The sequence below is a fragment of the Drosophila sechellia genome, chromosome 3R (genome assembly GCF_004382195.2).
Source record: "Drosophila sechellia strain sech25 chromosome 3R, ASM438219v1, whole genome shotgun sequence".
Classification (NCBI taxonomy): Eukaryota; Metazoa; Arthropoda; class Insecta; order Diptera; family Drosophilidae; genus Drosophila; species Drosophila sechellia.
Window position 1 is genome coordinate 23,669,619 of NC_045952.1, and position 13,600 is coordinate 23,683,218.

At 42.6% G+C, this 13,600-nt stretch overlaps 5 protein-coding genes across 9 annotated transcripts; 3 read left to right on the forward strand and 2 right to left on the reverse strand.

Annotated features, from left to right (window-relative positions):
* The first annotated feature begins 457 nt into the window (after window positions 1-457).
* On the forward strand, window positions 458-2,631 carry LOC6619660 (ribosome-binding protein 1). Of its 3 annotated transcripts, XM_032723690.1 has the most exons (4): window positions 470-486; window positions 635-1,124; window positions 1,589-2,137; window positions 2,171-2,631. In XM_032723690.1, the coding sequence occupies exons 2-4, from the start codon at window positions 647-649 to the stop codon at window positions 2,362-2,364; spliced, it is 1,221 nt and encodes a 406-aa protein (XP_032579581.1). In that variant the 5' UTR covers window positions 470-486; window positions 635-646; the 3' UTR covers window positions 2,365-2,631. The 3 variants fall into 3 exon arrangements, with proteins under 3 accessions (XP_032579582.1, XP_032579581.1, XP_002043875.2); XM_032723691.1 differs by having other exon boundaries at window positions 458-482; window positions 1,589-2,631; XM_002043839.2 differs by having other exon boundaries at window positions 1,589-2,631.
* Window positions 2,632-2,639: 8 nt separating this feature from the next.
* Window positions 2,640-4,088, reverse strand: LOC6619662 (molybdopterin synthase catalytic subunit). Its single transcript, XM_002043841.2, has 5 exons — window positions 3,944-4,088; window positions 3,576-3,882; window positions 3,176-3,451; window positions 2,843-3,111; window positions 2,640-2,783 (listed from the first exon to the last, which is right to left on the reverse strand). The coding sequence occupies exons 1-5, from the start codon at window positions 4,070-4,072 to the stop codon at window positions 2,661-2,663; spliced, it is 1,104 nt and encodes a 367-aa protein (XP_002043877.1). The 5' UTR covers window positions 4,073-4,088; the 3' UTR covers window positions 2,640-2,660.
* Window positions 4,058-4,370, reverse strand: LOC6619663 (molybdopterin synthase sulfur carrier subunit). The gene has a single exon (XM_002043842.2). It carries the CDS (start codon window positions 4,353-4,355, stop codon window positions 4,083-4,085), a length of 273 nt encoding a protein of 90 aa, XP_002043878.1. The 5' UTR covers window positions 4,356-4,370; the 3' UTR covers window positions 4,058-4,082.
* A 276-nt stretch (window positions 4,371-4,646) lies between these two features.
* On the forward strand, window positions 4,647-8,171 carry LOC6619664 (nuclear export mediator factor NEMF homolog). Its single transcript, XM_032723686.1, has 5 exons — window positions 4,647-4,875; window positions 4,941-5,670; window positions 5,743-6,620; window positions 6,687-7,802; window positions 7,861-8,171. The coding sequence occupies exons 1-5, from the start codon at window positions 4,820-4,822 to the stop codon at window positions 8,057-8,059; spliced, it is 2,979 nt and encodes a 992-aa protein (XP_032579577.1). The 5' UTR covers window positions 4,647-4,819; the 3' UTR covers window positions 8,060-8,171.
* Window positions 8,172-8,368: 197 nt separating this feature from the next.
* LOC6619665 lies at window positions 8,369-13,359 on the forward strand. 3 transcript variants are annotated; one of them, XM_002043844.2, is made up of 12 exons: window positions 8,369-8,825; window positions 9,354-9,514; window positions 9,600-9,961; window positions 10,028-10,788; window positions 10,849-11,015; window positions 11,071-11,417; window positions 11,472-11,633; window positions 11,697-11,885; window positions 11,948-12,077; window positions 12,154-12,252; window positions 12,313-12,463; window positions 12,562-13,359. In XM_002043844.2, exons 3-12 carry the CDS (start codon window positions 9,603-9,605, stop codon window positions 12,690-12,692), a joined length of 2,496 nt encoding a protein of 831 aa, XP_002043880.1. In that variant the 5' UTR covers window positions 8,369-8,825; window positions 9,354-9,514; window positions 9,600-9,602; the 3' UTR covers window positions 12,693-13,359. The 3 variants fall into 3 exon arrangements, with proteins under 3 accessions (XP_002043880.1, XP_032579578.1, XP_032579579.1); XM_032723687.1 differs by having other exon boundaries at window positions 8,370-8,476; XM_032723688.1 differs by lacking the exon at window positions 8,369-8,825 and adding an exon at window positions 8,876-9,077.
* Window positions 13,360-13,600: the final 241 nt, after the last annotated feature.

Consider the following 13,600-nt stretch of genomic DNA (forward strand, 5'->3'; position numbering starts at 1 on the left):
GTTATTTCAAGACAATCGATAGTTACTAATAGTCATTATTGACAGTTTCTCGTTACCATTTGGTATCTATCGATTCAAAAGTTATATTAATATTTGGCTATATTAATAAAACTGAAACACCTCCAAAATAGTTTAAATTTGTTATATATTTTTAAGGTATAACTGTTCCTAAATTATTGTACATGTTATATTTATATACATGTTATATATACATGTTATATTATATATGGTTTATTTAAAGCTGTACTTTATTTTTGGCTGCAAATATAAGTTAAACTTGATTAAACAGGTTATCAAATCCATTTAAAAATCAACAATTGTTTAGAAAATTTAAATTATTTATTTTAATTTTTACAGATATATACTGATATTAAACTGGCAACTATCGATAGTCGAAATGAAATCGATTCGCTGAGAAACACATCGTTGATCCGATGTTTCCTGCAATCGATGTTTCTGCCTTCACTTTCGTTTCCGGCGTGGTGCGTAAGTTGCTCCGCGTTTTCGGAATTTTAAGCGATTAACTCTTCGTTTGAACATTAGGCCGGCCATGTGCCTATAAGTTAACAGCAAAGCATATCGTCGCCATTGGGACCAAAGTAACTCTCAAATCTGGTTCAATTTTAATTCGTAGAAATTTTACATCATGGACAATTCTGGAAATAACCGCTACGAGCTGTTGTTCATGGACGACGATGACTCCTCCGGGCTCGCACAGCCACAGATTGCCGCCGTAGTCGCGGCGCCCAAGAAGCCGGAACCGGCAAAGGCGGCAAAGGCGCCAAAGAGCAAGTCCGAGAAGGAGAACAAGCCGGTTGTGGCGGCTCGCAAGGCCAACGCTCCGGTGGCGAAGAACACGAGTCCGGTGAAAGGCGGCAAGGGTCCCGCTGGCGGGGATGTGGGTCGCCCCAGGAACCCAACCGCAAACGGTGCCAACAACCAGGGCAGGTTCAACAACAACAACAACCAACGCTACGGAAACAAGGAGTCGAACGGGGAATTCGGAAACGAGTTGCCGCAGCGTCAGTTCAACAATCGAGACAACAGGGGACCACCACGCGTCCGTACCGGCGAGAAGTTCGGAAAACGCGAGTTCGATCGCCAGTCTGGATCCGATAAAACTGGTAATTATGCCTAGATTCTATCCTTTGTTCTCGTGTTTGCTCATCAAGTGAATTCCGTTTTTCCTGCGTGGAAAATGCTGCCATGTAATGGCGGCATGCTGCAAAATATAGAGAAAACGCAACCCTTGGCAACAAGATTACAAATATCGCGTATTTCTCACGTGACTTTTGAGCATTTGTAATACGCAAAACGTTTGAAAACGTGTTCGTAAATATTATTTTAAATGATGAATTAATGAAATTACTGCGTTGCAAACTCGTGTGTGTTGTTAACGCATGTGTTTTTTCGACATTTTTTTGATTTAATAATTTTTAATTAATTGTTACCGAAAATATGAAATTCGTTTGGTTAAATTTTAATTTGTCTTATAAATCCAATTCTTTAACTTATGCAAACATTTTCCCGAAAATCCTCTTTACTTATATCGATTGAACCCTATTAATAGCCATTAATTAATCCACAGGCGTCAAGTCAATTGACAAGCGCGAAGGCGCTGGTGCCCACAACTGGGGTTCCCCGAAGCAGGACATTGAGGACTTAAAGACGACCGGGGAGACCTCACCGCAGGCGGAAAAGGAGGACTCGGCCAACGAACAGTCGGCTGATCCCGCGATCGCCGCCGAGGAGGATGAGTCCAAGCAGATGACCCTTGACGAGTGGAAGGCTCTAAGAGACCAGCGTGCCAAGCCTAACTACAATTTGCGCAAAGCGGGCGAAGGAGCCGCCGACAATGCTGAGTGGAAGAAGATGATCGTGCTGAGCAAGAAGAAGGAGAGCAACAGCGAGGACGAGTTGGAGTATGATCCATCGCTGTATCCTCAGCGCGTGGGCCGCCTTCAGCGCATCGTGGACATCCAGTTCAACTTCAATGATGGCCGCAAGGCCGGATTCCGCAAGGGACCGCGCCCCGGAGCCGGTCCTCGCGGAGAGGGATTCCGCGGCGAGGGTGGCTTCCGCAATGACGGACCTCGCGGAGAAGGTGGCTATCGCAACGACGGACCTCGCGGAGAAGGTGGCTATCGCAACGACGGACCTCGCGGAGAAGGTGAGGGACCGCGTGGAGAAGGGTACCGCAATGACGGACCGCGTGGAGAGGGATTCCGTGGTCCCCGCTTTAACAACGGACCCAGCAACGGCTATGAAAACAGACAGGACAACAACAGATTCGGAGAGAAACGCCGCTCCGCCCAGAAGCCACTGAAGGTTGACGATGAAGCTCAATTCCCCACTCTGTGCTAGGAGTTGAGAACAACAATAAGATTTAATAATTTCACGTATTAAATAATTAGTAAGCTGGTCTTTCGGTTAACAAATAACCATTAGATTTTCGGGCGCAATCTATGAAGCTTGACGACCGATTAATAAACAGAAACAAATCAGCCACGCTTATCCATATTCCTTAGTTGTAAACAAAAATTTTTGCATTTTTCACTCTCATCATTTACGCATAAAAAATAACTATTACAAATAGTTGGAATGTTGAAATAAATTTACATCAATTACAAACCAAGGAATAATAATTAATTAGGTTTTTATTAGCTAAATTCGCTGCCATCCTTAACCTTTTGAATGAACGCACTTAATTCTTGCGCCGAATACGATTTCTTTCTGATCTTCTTCGGCGGCGCGGCTTCCATAGAAGAAGGTTCTCGTTTGGTCTGAGAATAGATTAAATTTGTATAGATCTGCAATTACAGGAAAGGTTTTAAGAACGTACGAAGTGTCTGTACTCGGGCGAAATGGACTCCAGTTGCAGCAGTCTATTTTCCACTCTTTTGATTCTACTGAAAATGTTTTCCTCGTTGTCGGTGGTTAGGCCCATGTACGATTCAATTGCCTGTAGTCGTGAATTGGGTAGCGATTTCCTCATTTCCTTGGTTGGATCCGTTTGACCGTCACGCGATCCCATTAGTTTATTCAGTTCGAGTTCGTAGTTGGGTCGCATTTCCATTTGTTGAGGTCCGCAGCGATTGTTTACTCGTCGAACTGTGATAAGTTGTTTGTAGAACAAAGTGGCTATAGTTATAAAAATAGAGCATCGTTTACCCACCTTTTAAATGGCAATTTGACTGCTCCTGCTTGATTATTGTGCTCTGCGTTCGAGCGCAGGAATCGCTCAAGTCTTTGTCTGAGCTGACAAAAGACGATTTGAAGTCAATTACATTTTGTGAGTTTATTTCGTCTCGTTTTCTATTGACAAAACATTCTAAACGCTTGGCTAACTCAGCGTCATTAACTCTAATTTGCACCAGAGTTCGCGGGACGTCATGTGACTCCTCCACTTTGCAGGGACAAGCTGCGTAGTTGAAGCCACTTTTCGATTTCTCTACAATTTACATGCACAGATGAGAGAGAAGCCAATAAAATCGTATATGCTCGATTGTTAATTATATTTACAAGTGTACAAATAATAAGAATACATGTCATGCTGGATACTCATAAGATCTTACTAGGCCTGATGGACTCCTTGTTCTCCTTCCATTCGCTGTCGTTATCGCCCTCGTAAATTTCCTTTTTCCAGATGGGAACCCGGGTTTTTAGCTGGTCTATTGCAAAAGATACTGATTCTAAGGCCTCAGAACGATGTGGTGACGAGGCGGCTATAACTACACTGGCTTGGCATACGGGCACTGTTCCCAATCGATGATATATGACTATGTGCTTTAGATCGAGCCACTTAGATCGGAGATCTGAGCAGATTTTATTCATTTCCTTGAGTGCCATGCTATCGTAGGCCTCGTACGCCAATGACAGCACCTGAAAGGTCGAAAAGTACAAATGAATCAATGAAATCAATTAATTGAGATAGTGAAGCCACCTTTTTTCCTTGAAAATTATCGCGCGTAGTGCCCACGAAAACGGACGAGGCTCCACAGCCTTCATCGGCCAGCAACTGATGGATATGGGCGATATCTATGGGGTCGTTCACCAGTTTCACGTGATCCATGGCTGATTGGTTATCCTCCACTCAGTGGCGGTATGACGGCGAGTTCGTCTCCTTCCTTAAACAGAATTCTATCACTCAGGTTGTCAATGTACGACTCGTTGTGTGCCAAAATCAAGTTATCCCGGATGGAGATCAGGCCAAATTTGGACACCAGGTGGTCCAGCAGCTCGTTGGCAGTAATTTCAGTGGGTACATCCACTGTCGATCGTGGAGTGTTTGCTAATTCACGGGATTTAGCAAAGAACAACACGTGCACGTTGACAACAGGTCCATCCGCATTCATATTTACAAATGAAGATTGGCGATGACACAGCAGTTCCAATTTCCGATTACCTATGTTTCGATTTCCTATCGGAACGAAGTGGAATATTCCACGTAAAGGGAAACAGCTGACTGAAACTTTATTAAATGTTTAATAGCTTATTAAGTATATCAAATAAGCTGCCTACTCAATGCATAATTTATACAAATATTTAATACAATGTAATTATACAGCGAATTCATTCTAACAATCCGAATCACCAACAGCATACAATCGATATATTTTGCCTAAAGTTTGTCCATCGCAATTTACACCGATACTTAATTTTACAAGTGAATAAAATTGTTATTATTCCCTACTACAGGAATTTAACTTATCTAACGTAGATAGCGAACTTGTGAATATTTAATGATAAGTTAGGTTGCTAGATAGATTCTTTTTTCTTCACTTTCCGTGTTGACATCGTCAACTTTTCATAAAGAACCATGAAGACACGTTTCAATACCTTCGATATAATCTGCGGAGTGGCTGAACTGCAAAAGTATTTAACAAATCCGGATAATCCCGATGCCCACGAATAATGGCACATCTACATTTATATTACAGGCTGGTTGGCTGGCGAGTGAATCAGATCTATGACGTGGATAACAAGACCTATCTCTTCCGGATGCAAGGGACCGGTGCGGTTGAGAAGGTCACTCTGCTGATAGAATCTGGTACAAGATTCCATACCACTAGGTTCGAATGGCCCAAGAACATGGCTCCGTCCGGTTTTAGCATGAAGTTGAGGAAGCACTTGAAGAACAAGCGCCTGGAACAGGTTCAACAGATGGGTAGCGATCGTATTGTTGACTTTCAGTTCGGTACCGGCGATGCCGCCTACCATGTTATTTTGGAGCTCTACGATCGCGGTAATGTGATTCTCACCGACTACGAACTGACCACGTTATATATTCTGCGTCCGCATACGGAGGGCGAGAACCTGCGCTTCGCCATGCGCGAGAAATATCCCGTGGAACGGGCCAAACAGCCCACGAATGAACTGGAACCGGAAGCTCTGGTTAAGCTGTTGGAAAATGCCAGGAACGGCGACTATTTGCGACAGATTCTAACACCCAACTTGGACTGTGGTCCGGCAGTTATAGAGCATGTTCTTCTTTCTCATGGCTTGGACAATCACGTAATCAAAAAGGAAACAACGGAAGAAACGCCGGAGGCGGAAGACAAGCCGGAAAAGGGCGGTAAAAAGCAACGCAAGAAGCAACAAAATACGAAACTGGAACATAAGCCATTTGATATGGTTAATGACCTGCCAATTCTTCAGCAGGCAGTAAAGGTAAGAACAATATCGTAGAACTATTTATTATGACATGTAAAAGTAAATAAAATGTTCTGTGCAATCTTTTAGGATGCTCAAGAGCTTATAGCTGAGGGAAATAGTGGAAAAAGTAAAGGCTACATTATTCAAGTTAAAGAGGAAAAGCCTGCAGAGAATGGAACGGTGGAGTTTTTCTTTAGAAACATCGAATTTCATCCCTACCTCTTTATTCAATTCAAAAACTTTGAAAAGGCCACATTTGAGTCCTTTATGGAAGCCGTTGATGAATTTTACTCTACGCAAGAGTCGCAAAAGATTGACATGAAAACACTGCAGCAAGAGCGTGAGGCACTGAAAAAGCTGTCTAATGTCAAGAATGACCACGCAAAGCGTCTAGAGGAGTTGACAAAAGTCCAGGATGTGGACAGAAAGAAAGCAGAGCTTATTACGTCCAATCAAAGTCTGGTGGATAATGCGATTCGGGCCGTTCAGTCAGCTATTGCCAGTCAATTATCCTGGCCGGATATTCATGAACTTGTAAAGGAGGCACAGGCAAATGGCGATGCTGTAGCTAGTTCCATAAAGCAGCTTAAACTGGAGACTAATCATATATCCCTTATGCTCAGCGATCCTTATGACAATGATGAAGACGACGATCTTAAGGCTCCAGAGGTTACTGTTGTGGATGTCGACTTGGCACTGTCCGCTTGGGCCAATGCCCGTCGATACTATGATATGAAACGTTCGGCTGCTCAAAAGGAAAAGAAAACTGTAGATGCTTCTCAAAAAGCTCTTAAGTCGGCCGAGCGCAAGACTCAGCAGACACTCAAGGAAGTAAGGACTATATCGAACATAGTAAAGGCACGGAAAGTCTTCTGGTTTGAAAAGTTTTACTGGTTCATCAGCTCTGAAAATTATTTGGTTATTGGAGGAAGAGATGCGCAGCAGAACGAGCTTATTGTTAAAAGGTTTGCTTTGATTGATTGCTTTCAATAGATCGAAGTATTTATAATTATGAAATGTTGTTATTTCAGATATATGCGTCCGAAAGACATTTATGTCCACGCTGAGATTCAAGGCGCCTCGAGTGTTATAATTCAAAATCCCACAGGAGAAGAAATACCTCCCAAAACGCTGTTAGAGGCAGGATCCATGGCTATTTCATACAGTGTTGCTTGGGATGCCAAAGTGGTTACCAACTCGTACTGGGTAACAAGCGATCAGGTCAGCAAAACTGCACCAACCGGAGAGTACTTGGCAACGGGAAGCTTTATGATCAGAGGAAAGAAGAACTTCCTACCCTCCTGCCACCTGACCATGGGTCTAAGTTTACTTTTCAAGTTGGAGGATAGCTTCATTGAGCGCCATTTGGGAGAGCGTAAAGTTAGAAGCCTGGATGATGATCAAATAGATCCAAATGTTAAAGAAACCGAAGTTGAACATGATCTTTTGTCAGATAATGAAGACGCTGATTTAAATACAAATCTATCGGAACCAAGCTCCAATACCGAAATTACAGCTTTTCCCAATACAGAAGTTAAGATTGAGCACGATACTGGTCGCATTACAGTCAGATCCGACTCCGTAAATCCAGAGATCGAAGAGACTAAAGAGAGTGAAGTTGTCCTAGACAAAATTTTGAAAAAAACGGACGTTGAAGAAACGACCATTATTTTGGCTGCTCCAAGTCGGAAAAAGCAAGTAAGTGCCAAAAAGACCAAGGAAGACAAGGCACGTGCGAAACAGGAGGCTGCCAAGCAGGAAGTCGCTCCTGTGAGTACTGAACCGAAAAATCCATCCCAAGTTAAGAGAGGTCAAAAGGGAAAGCTCAAGAAAATGAAGCAAAAATACAAGGATCAAGATGATGAAGAGCGGGAAATTCGCATGATGATTCTCAAGTCATCGGGTAAGGAAAAGCCACAGGCCAGCGCCGATAAAGTGGTGGAGAAAACTGAGTCAACCAAGGAGTACGTGAAGCCAGAAAAAAGTGCAGCTCCCAAAAACCCAGTGGAACTGGATGATGCTGATGAAGTGCCCGTCGGTGGGGATGTGGATGTACTCAACAGTCTGACTGGACAGCCGCACGAAGGAGATGAGCTGCTGTTCGCGATTCCAGTCGTTGCTCCCTATCAGGCCTTGCAAAACTACAAGTAAGCTATACTAAAAGTTCGCATAAAATGTTTCCTTCTAAATGTAATATCCTTTTAGGTTTAAAGTTAAGCTCACCCCAGGAACGGGAAAAAGAGGAAAGGCGGCGAAACTAGCACTTAATATCTTCGCAAAGGAGAAGAGCTGCAGTGCTCGTGAGAAGGACTTACTGAAAAGTATAAAGGAAGAGTCGTTGGCCAGGAATATACCAGGAAAGGTCAAGCTATCGGCCCCGCAACTTCAGAAGTATCACAAATAAGTAAATCAAATGTATCCAAAATGTGTTGAGCCATAACTTATGGAAGTGTTAAAAATGCTTTAAAAAAGTAATGCCAGTTGATACAATAAAAGAGGATGTTTACGGAACTGAATATATACGTTGGTTCCTTATCAGAAAGATATATATATACCATATGTATATATTGATTTTGTTAACGGTTGAAATTGGCTCTTATCGATAGTCTTGTTGCTGGGCGAACTTTAAGCTGGGATTTTGGGGCGCATGCGCCTCATATGGGGCCCGAGTTTGCATGTGTTTGTTTACTTCGGTTGGCTGTGTTCGAAAGTGGTGTTGTATAAGTAGATATTTTGGTGCTAAGTCGCCTGTTTTGGCATTTTGTGTACTAAAAAGTTTGGGAACTTCTCGTCATCATTCGATTCGTCGTGAATCGCCACAGTAAAAATCTACACTAGCCTGAATAAAACAATTAATTCCTCCGGAGCCCGATGAAAAAGCAAACAAACCCGAAGGCAGCAAATCACAGAGCTCCTCGCAACCAAAGACAATACAGCGGAAAATGTATCTTTCGTGCGAAATCCGTGTAACACATTTTTTCCAAACCATCCGTTTGTGTGCCGTGGAGGATTTCGCCGATATGTAGATACATTTGGGCAAAGACGGACTGCTTCCCAACGAAAGGAAACCATTGCGAAGGAATAAAATTAAAGTGCAGAGGCTATGGTTCGGTGCAAAACTATGGCCTTCAAAGTCCCACCCAGTTAGAAGTATATGTGCGTGTGTGTCTGTAAGTGTGTGTTAGTGTATGTGAATGTGTGTGTGTATGCATACATATAAAGGCATGTATTGATTAAGGACGCAGCACTTTTTTCTCAGCCGTGTGAGCTGAACTGAATTAACATACAGTGTTTACGTGCCTCCAATTATAAAGTTAAAAGTTATGCCCCCGCTGACATACTTGCAAGCACTCGAATTAGCATGACGTACAAAAAAGTGTCCATATTCGCATTCGCATTCGCACATATAGACCTTCGTGTAGGTATGTACGAGCATGTGTGTATACAGCATACCCTCTATTGCACCTGCTCGAAAAATCAAATATCAGAACTGCGGACCATTTTGTTATTTTAAAACAGAACATCAAGGCATACAGAAAGTGCATGCGATGGAAGAAAATGAAATACATGTCTGTTTTTATGCAAAACGCAAACCTTATAAACGATGAAACTACTATCCCCCATCTAGAATATATTTTATCTAATTTATTTCTAAAATTTAAATAAGCATTCTGAGTATGAATTTATGTACATTTCAGAAATGCCAACTGATAGCTAATATTTTGCTTATAATGGACTTTTGTGCAACATTCGCAACTGCCAGATAAAATGAGGGCTATCCTGATTGCTCAAGCGAACCCCGAAAAGGCGTCGACAGTAACTAATCATATTTGTTAGCAGCAGATCTACTAAAAGAGCAGTAAGATTCACTTAACTGACATTAAATAAATATGTATGTTTAATACAATATATTTTATCCTTTTAATATTATTTGAATTTCGAAGAACATGGAGCCAAATCATTATTACTGCCGGAGCGCCATGGAGCAGAATCCCTCGACTTCCATTCCCCAACATGCGTCGAACAAACTCAACTATGGGATGAACGCTGGCCAGGATTATGTGACATGTAGCTCCGGCCAATCGCAATCGGGCTACAGCTCCAAGGACTTGGTTCCGCGCAGTGGGAACAGCAAAGCGCTCGGCGGGAATGGCAACATGGGGAGTCCGTACGGAGGATCTGTGTGCAGCAACAGTGGCCAATGCAGCAAGAATACTGCCAACGCTGGGAACTATATCAACATAATGACTGTTCCACTCGGAACACTGCAGTATAATCGAAAAAAGCTATCTACTCAAGACTACGAGTGCGTTTGCTATACCAACTTCAACGAATTTATCAATAATGCATAATACCCTTAAATACATTTCAGATCGCATTTATATTACAACACTACGGATGTGAAGTGTCGCGATGATTACTATATAGCCAACAATGCCGCAGCAGCAATGCCGCAGCACCAAGCTCATCAACCGCAACAGCAGCACCTGCACCAGCAGTCGCATCAGCAGCCGCATCAGCACCAACATCAGCAGCATCAGCAACACCAGCAACACCAACAGCCCCAACAACATCAGCAACATCTGCACCAGCAGCAGCAACAGGCCAACTTTCTCCACATCCAGCAGTCGCTACAACACAACCACCAACTGAGCCACCCAGAACCAATCCATCAGTTGCCCCAATTACAGGGCACGGTGGCCGATCCACCAGATGCCTTCGACAACTGTGCGATCTTCCCGAGCGCCGGCGTCAGCGGCAACGGAAGTGGACGCGTGGCAGCCACTCAAACCCATCAGAACCCATCCGGTGTGGTCACGTGCGACCAGCAGGTACCCGTCTCCCTGGGCTCGGTGAATATGCCGGTTCCCCCCATAATGTATACCGTGCATCGTGTGGTGACCACAGCTCAGATCCAAACGGCAGTGGGCAGCACCTTCGCCTCGTCGGCCAGTGTGTCCAGTGTGGTTAGCACGGGTCAGAATGATGGTGACTGCCTGTCGCCGGCACAGGTGTCCTCCGCCATGGCCGCTGGAAATGCTTCATGTCTGGGTGGCCTACCCGACATGGGCGCCAACATGATGAGCAATGCAAGTGCACTTTGTCCCCTTTCCGACCTGAGGAGCCCATCCGGTAAGAGAAACTAAATTGCATTGTTTAGTTTATGTTATATGTTTATCTTAACATTTTTAGGAGTGCTCACCAATTCCTCATTCATGCCACAACATCACAAGTGCAACAACGGCAACGATGCCCAATCCAATCCCGCAATCCAAAAACGCCTGATGGCAACAAGCTCAACTTCGAACTTCGCGACTGCCGGCAAAGCTGCTTCCAATCTAACCCGTGCTCTCCAAAATGTAAGATACTCTCCTTTCATATTCAGCAACTTGAATGTGATTTTTTATTTCATAGGTAATCCCCACATGCGTGTATCTTATGTCCCGGGTGGCGGTGCACATGGAGATCGAGGGCACTGCCCAGTGTCCATCGCAAGTGATGTTGGCAGCCGCCTTGGGATGCGAGGAGCTAGGCATATCCAACAAGTTGTTGGCACAGAGCGTGTTCGGATTGTGGATGACAAGTGCTTTACTGGAGATGCAGCTGAAGGCCCACCACTGCCCCTACATAGTGCGAGTTGCGTGGCCCAATCTCCTCCAGAAGTTCAGCAACAGCAGTCCCAGTGATCGAAAGTTCGATGAGCCCATGATCGTTTTGAAGCGAAACGTCTTCTTCTCCAAGCGAGATGAGGAGAAAATAAAGTAATACTTATCCGTAACTTTAGTTTAAACCATTTTAAATTTAACCATTTTCAGAGATCATCGGATCTTGGAGCTCCTCTATGAAGAGGCCAGAAACAATGTGCTGACAGGCAGATATATCATGGAGCCCGTGCATTCGCTCATGTTGGGTGGCATTCAAGCGCGCATCGAACTGGGTCCTTACAACTCCCACACCCATACAATAGGATTCTTTCGGCAAGTCCACCAACTGATAAAACACGCCAAGTACTAACTTTGTATGCTAATTCAATCATTTAGGGAAAACCAAGCTAGGTTCTTGCCTCCTCACGTGGCCAAGAGCTCCACTTGGCTGTGGCTACCGATCAGCCAGAAGAATTCTGCGGAGGTGAAGCTTCTGGAGCAATTCAAGCGGGTGCCCCAGACGGCCACCACTCGAAAGTTGATGCGGAAATACCTGGAATTCTGCTGGGCTCTGCCGTTCTATGGGTAGGCTTCCAATATATACCTATCAATATATATTTAATAATTAATGATTTTTGAATTCACAGCGCCGCATATTTTCATGGCCAAATAGAACAACCTGTTAGGGGAATTATGGCACTGGTCAACCAGAAGGACATGGAGGTTTTGGTCGCTGTCAATGAGAGAGGGGTTTTCGTAATAGATCCGTACGAATGTGTAAGTTATATTTTAGCATAATAACTTATAGTTTTAATCCGCACTGTTTAATGACCCACCACCACTTTTGATGCAGACCCTCTTGCTGGGATTGCGATACGAGGATTTGTCGTGGGATTACGCAAAGCCAAGTGCAAGTGATGATCCCGAATGCCTCACTTGCATCTTCCTGCAGGTACTTCGCTGTGTTTTCGCTGTTATAAAAATAGGATCTTAGTATCATTTGTTTTTGCAGTTCGATGCCGTCGAGAACGGAATACAAGTGTCCAAACTGATGCAAATATTTTCGAAGCAAGCTGCCATGATAGACGCACTTATATCACATTTTACGGATCAAATCAGAAACAAAAAACAGGAGGGTAACACTCAAGAACCTTTTCACGATGGTAAGCCACGTACTATCTGCTATATGTCATATAACTCACATGAAATGAAGTCTTACACTTAATATTTAAATCCAATTTTTATTACTACCCCTTTTCAGAGCCAAATCCTATTCAAAATAATGGAAATGGAGTCTTATGCAATAAGCTGTCTCGATTAACTTTGGCCACCTTTGATGAGGAGGGAGGTCGTTGCATTGGGCAAATGGGATCATTATCTATAAGCTATTAACATTTGTTACTAACGATAAAGTAAATTTAAGTTAAGGGGTGTTGAATAAAGTTCACGCATATATTCACGAATTGTTGATCGATTTCCATAAATATACTCACAAGTAAATTTTTAGCAAACGGAATCTTCACACTCAAAGTCATCTTCATAGTGCATTCCAATAACCTTAATTGTTTTCTAATTTTACAAAATGTCGGTGATCATTATTCGAATTTTAATGAATGGTACAATAAGTTACTTAAGACTTACACTAAGTTACAGAATATATCGCTGACGGCACTGGCAAACGAAGATTCCATTATATCCGCACCCATCATATATTTTATTTGCCGCCAAAGAGTTAATATTATTTATTTATTATTGAATTGATTGAAATTATTGCATGCATTCCCATTGATGCCCCCGAATAGTTATCTCTTTTTAGTTTAAAGTTATGATAAGGCATGCAGTATATATTAAGATATATATTTATATGGGTATGTGCATTTGACGTATGCGTTCAGAATTAGTTTAATAAGCCTTCGACTGAAACAAATTATGTATATAATAACAATAAAGTGTATGTACAAAATGTAAGGGCTAACTGCCAACATAGGTTATGTATATATTTAAATTTGTATGTATGTATAAATTGAGACTTAAAATAAATACCGTTTCCTCATATTTATACTGCAAATATTTATAAATCTAATGCAATTTGATTTTTATTTATCAGAAAGAGTATCTCAAAGCGGTATGTCAACAAATTGTTAATTTAACTTCATAATTACGATTTGTGTCCGCTTGCAATCGTTTATTTATTGTGTAGGTTCCTTATATAATTTAAATCAATCCATTAATTTTAAAATACAGTTCTGTGACAAATAAACTTGAAGGAAAATTGTTTAATAATAAATAATGATATAGTT

What these genes read in the sequence shown, in the direction of transcription:
- LOC6619664 (XM_032723686.1), top strand. Translation starts at nt 4,820, where the DNA reads ATGAAGACACGTTTCAATACCTTCGATATAATCTGCGGAGTGGCTGAA. An exon ending in GGAGTGGCTGAACTGCAAAA is followed by an intron (nt 4,876 to 4,940) that starts GTATTTAACAAA and finishes TTTATATTACAG; the next exon opens with GCTGGTTGGCTGGCGAGTGA. An exon ending in AACGAGCTTATTGTTAAAAG is followed by an intron (nt 6,621 to 6,686) that starts GTTTGCTTTGAT and finishes TTGTTATTTCAG; the next exon opens with ATATATGCGTCCGAAAGACA.
- LOC6619665 (XM_002043844.2), top strand. Translation starts at nt 9,603, where the DNA reads ATGGAGCCAAATCATTATTACTGCCGGAGCGCCATGGAGCAGAATCCC. An exon ending in TAATAGATCCGTACGAATGT is followed by an intron (nt 12,078 to 12,153) that starts GTAAGTTATATT and finishes CTTTTGATGCAG; the next exon opens with ACCCTCTTGCTGGGATTGCG. An exon ending in TCAAGAACCTTTTCACGATG is followed by an intron (nt 12,464 to 12,561) that starts GTAAGCCACGTA and finishes ACCCCTTTTCAG; the next exon opens with AGCCAAATCCTATTCAAAAT.
- LOC6619663 (XM_002043842.2), bottom strand. Translation starts at nt 4,355, where the DNA reads ATGAATGCGGATGGACCTGTTGTCAACGTGCACGTGTTGTTCTTTGCT.
- LOC6619662 (XM_002043841.2), bottom strand. Translation starts at nt 4,072, where the DNA reads ATGGATCACGTGAAACTGGTGAACGACCCCATAGATATCGCCCATATC. An exon ending in ATAATTTTCAAGGAAAAAAG is followed by an intron (nt 3,883 to 3,943) that starts GTGGCTTCACTA and finishes TCGACCTTTCAG; the next exon opens with GTGCTGTCATTGGCGTACGA. An exon ending in GTCAAATTGCCATTTAAAAG is followed by an intron (nt 3,112 to 3,175) that starts GTGGGTAAACGA and finishes AACTTATCACAG; the next exon opens with TTCGACGAGTAAACAATCGC.
- LOC6619660 (XM_032723691.1), top strand. Translation starts at nt 647, where the DNA reads ATGGACAATTCTGGAAATAACCGCTACGAGCTGTTGTTCATGGACGAC. An exon ending in GTCTGGATCCGATAAAACTG is followed by an intron (nt 1,125 to 1,588) that starts GTAATTATGCCT and finishes ATTAATCCACAG; the next exon opens with GCGTCAAGTCAATTGACAAG.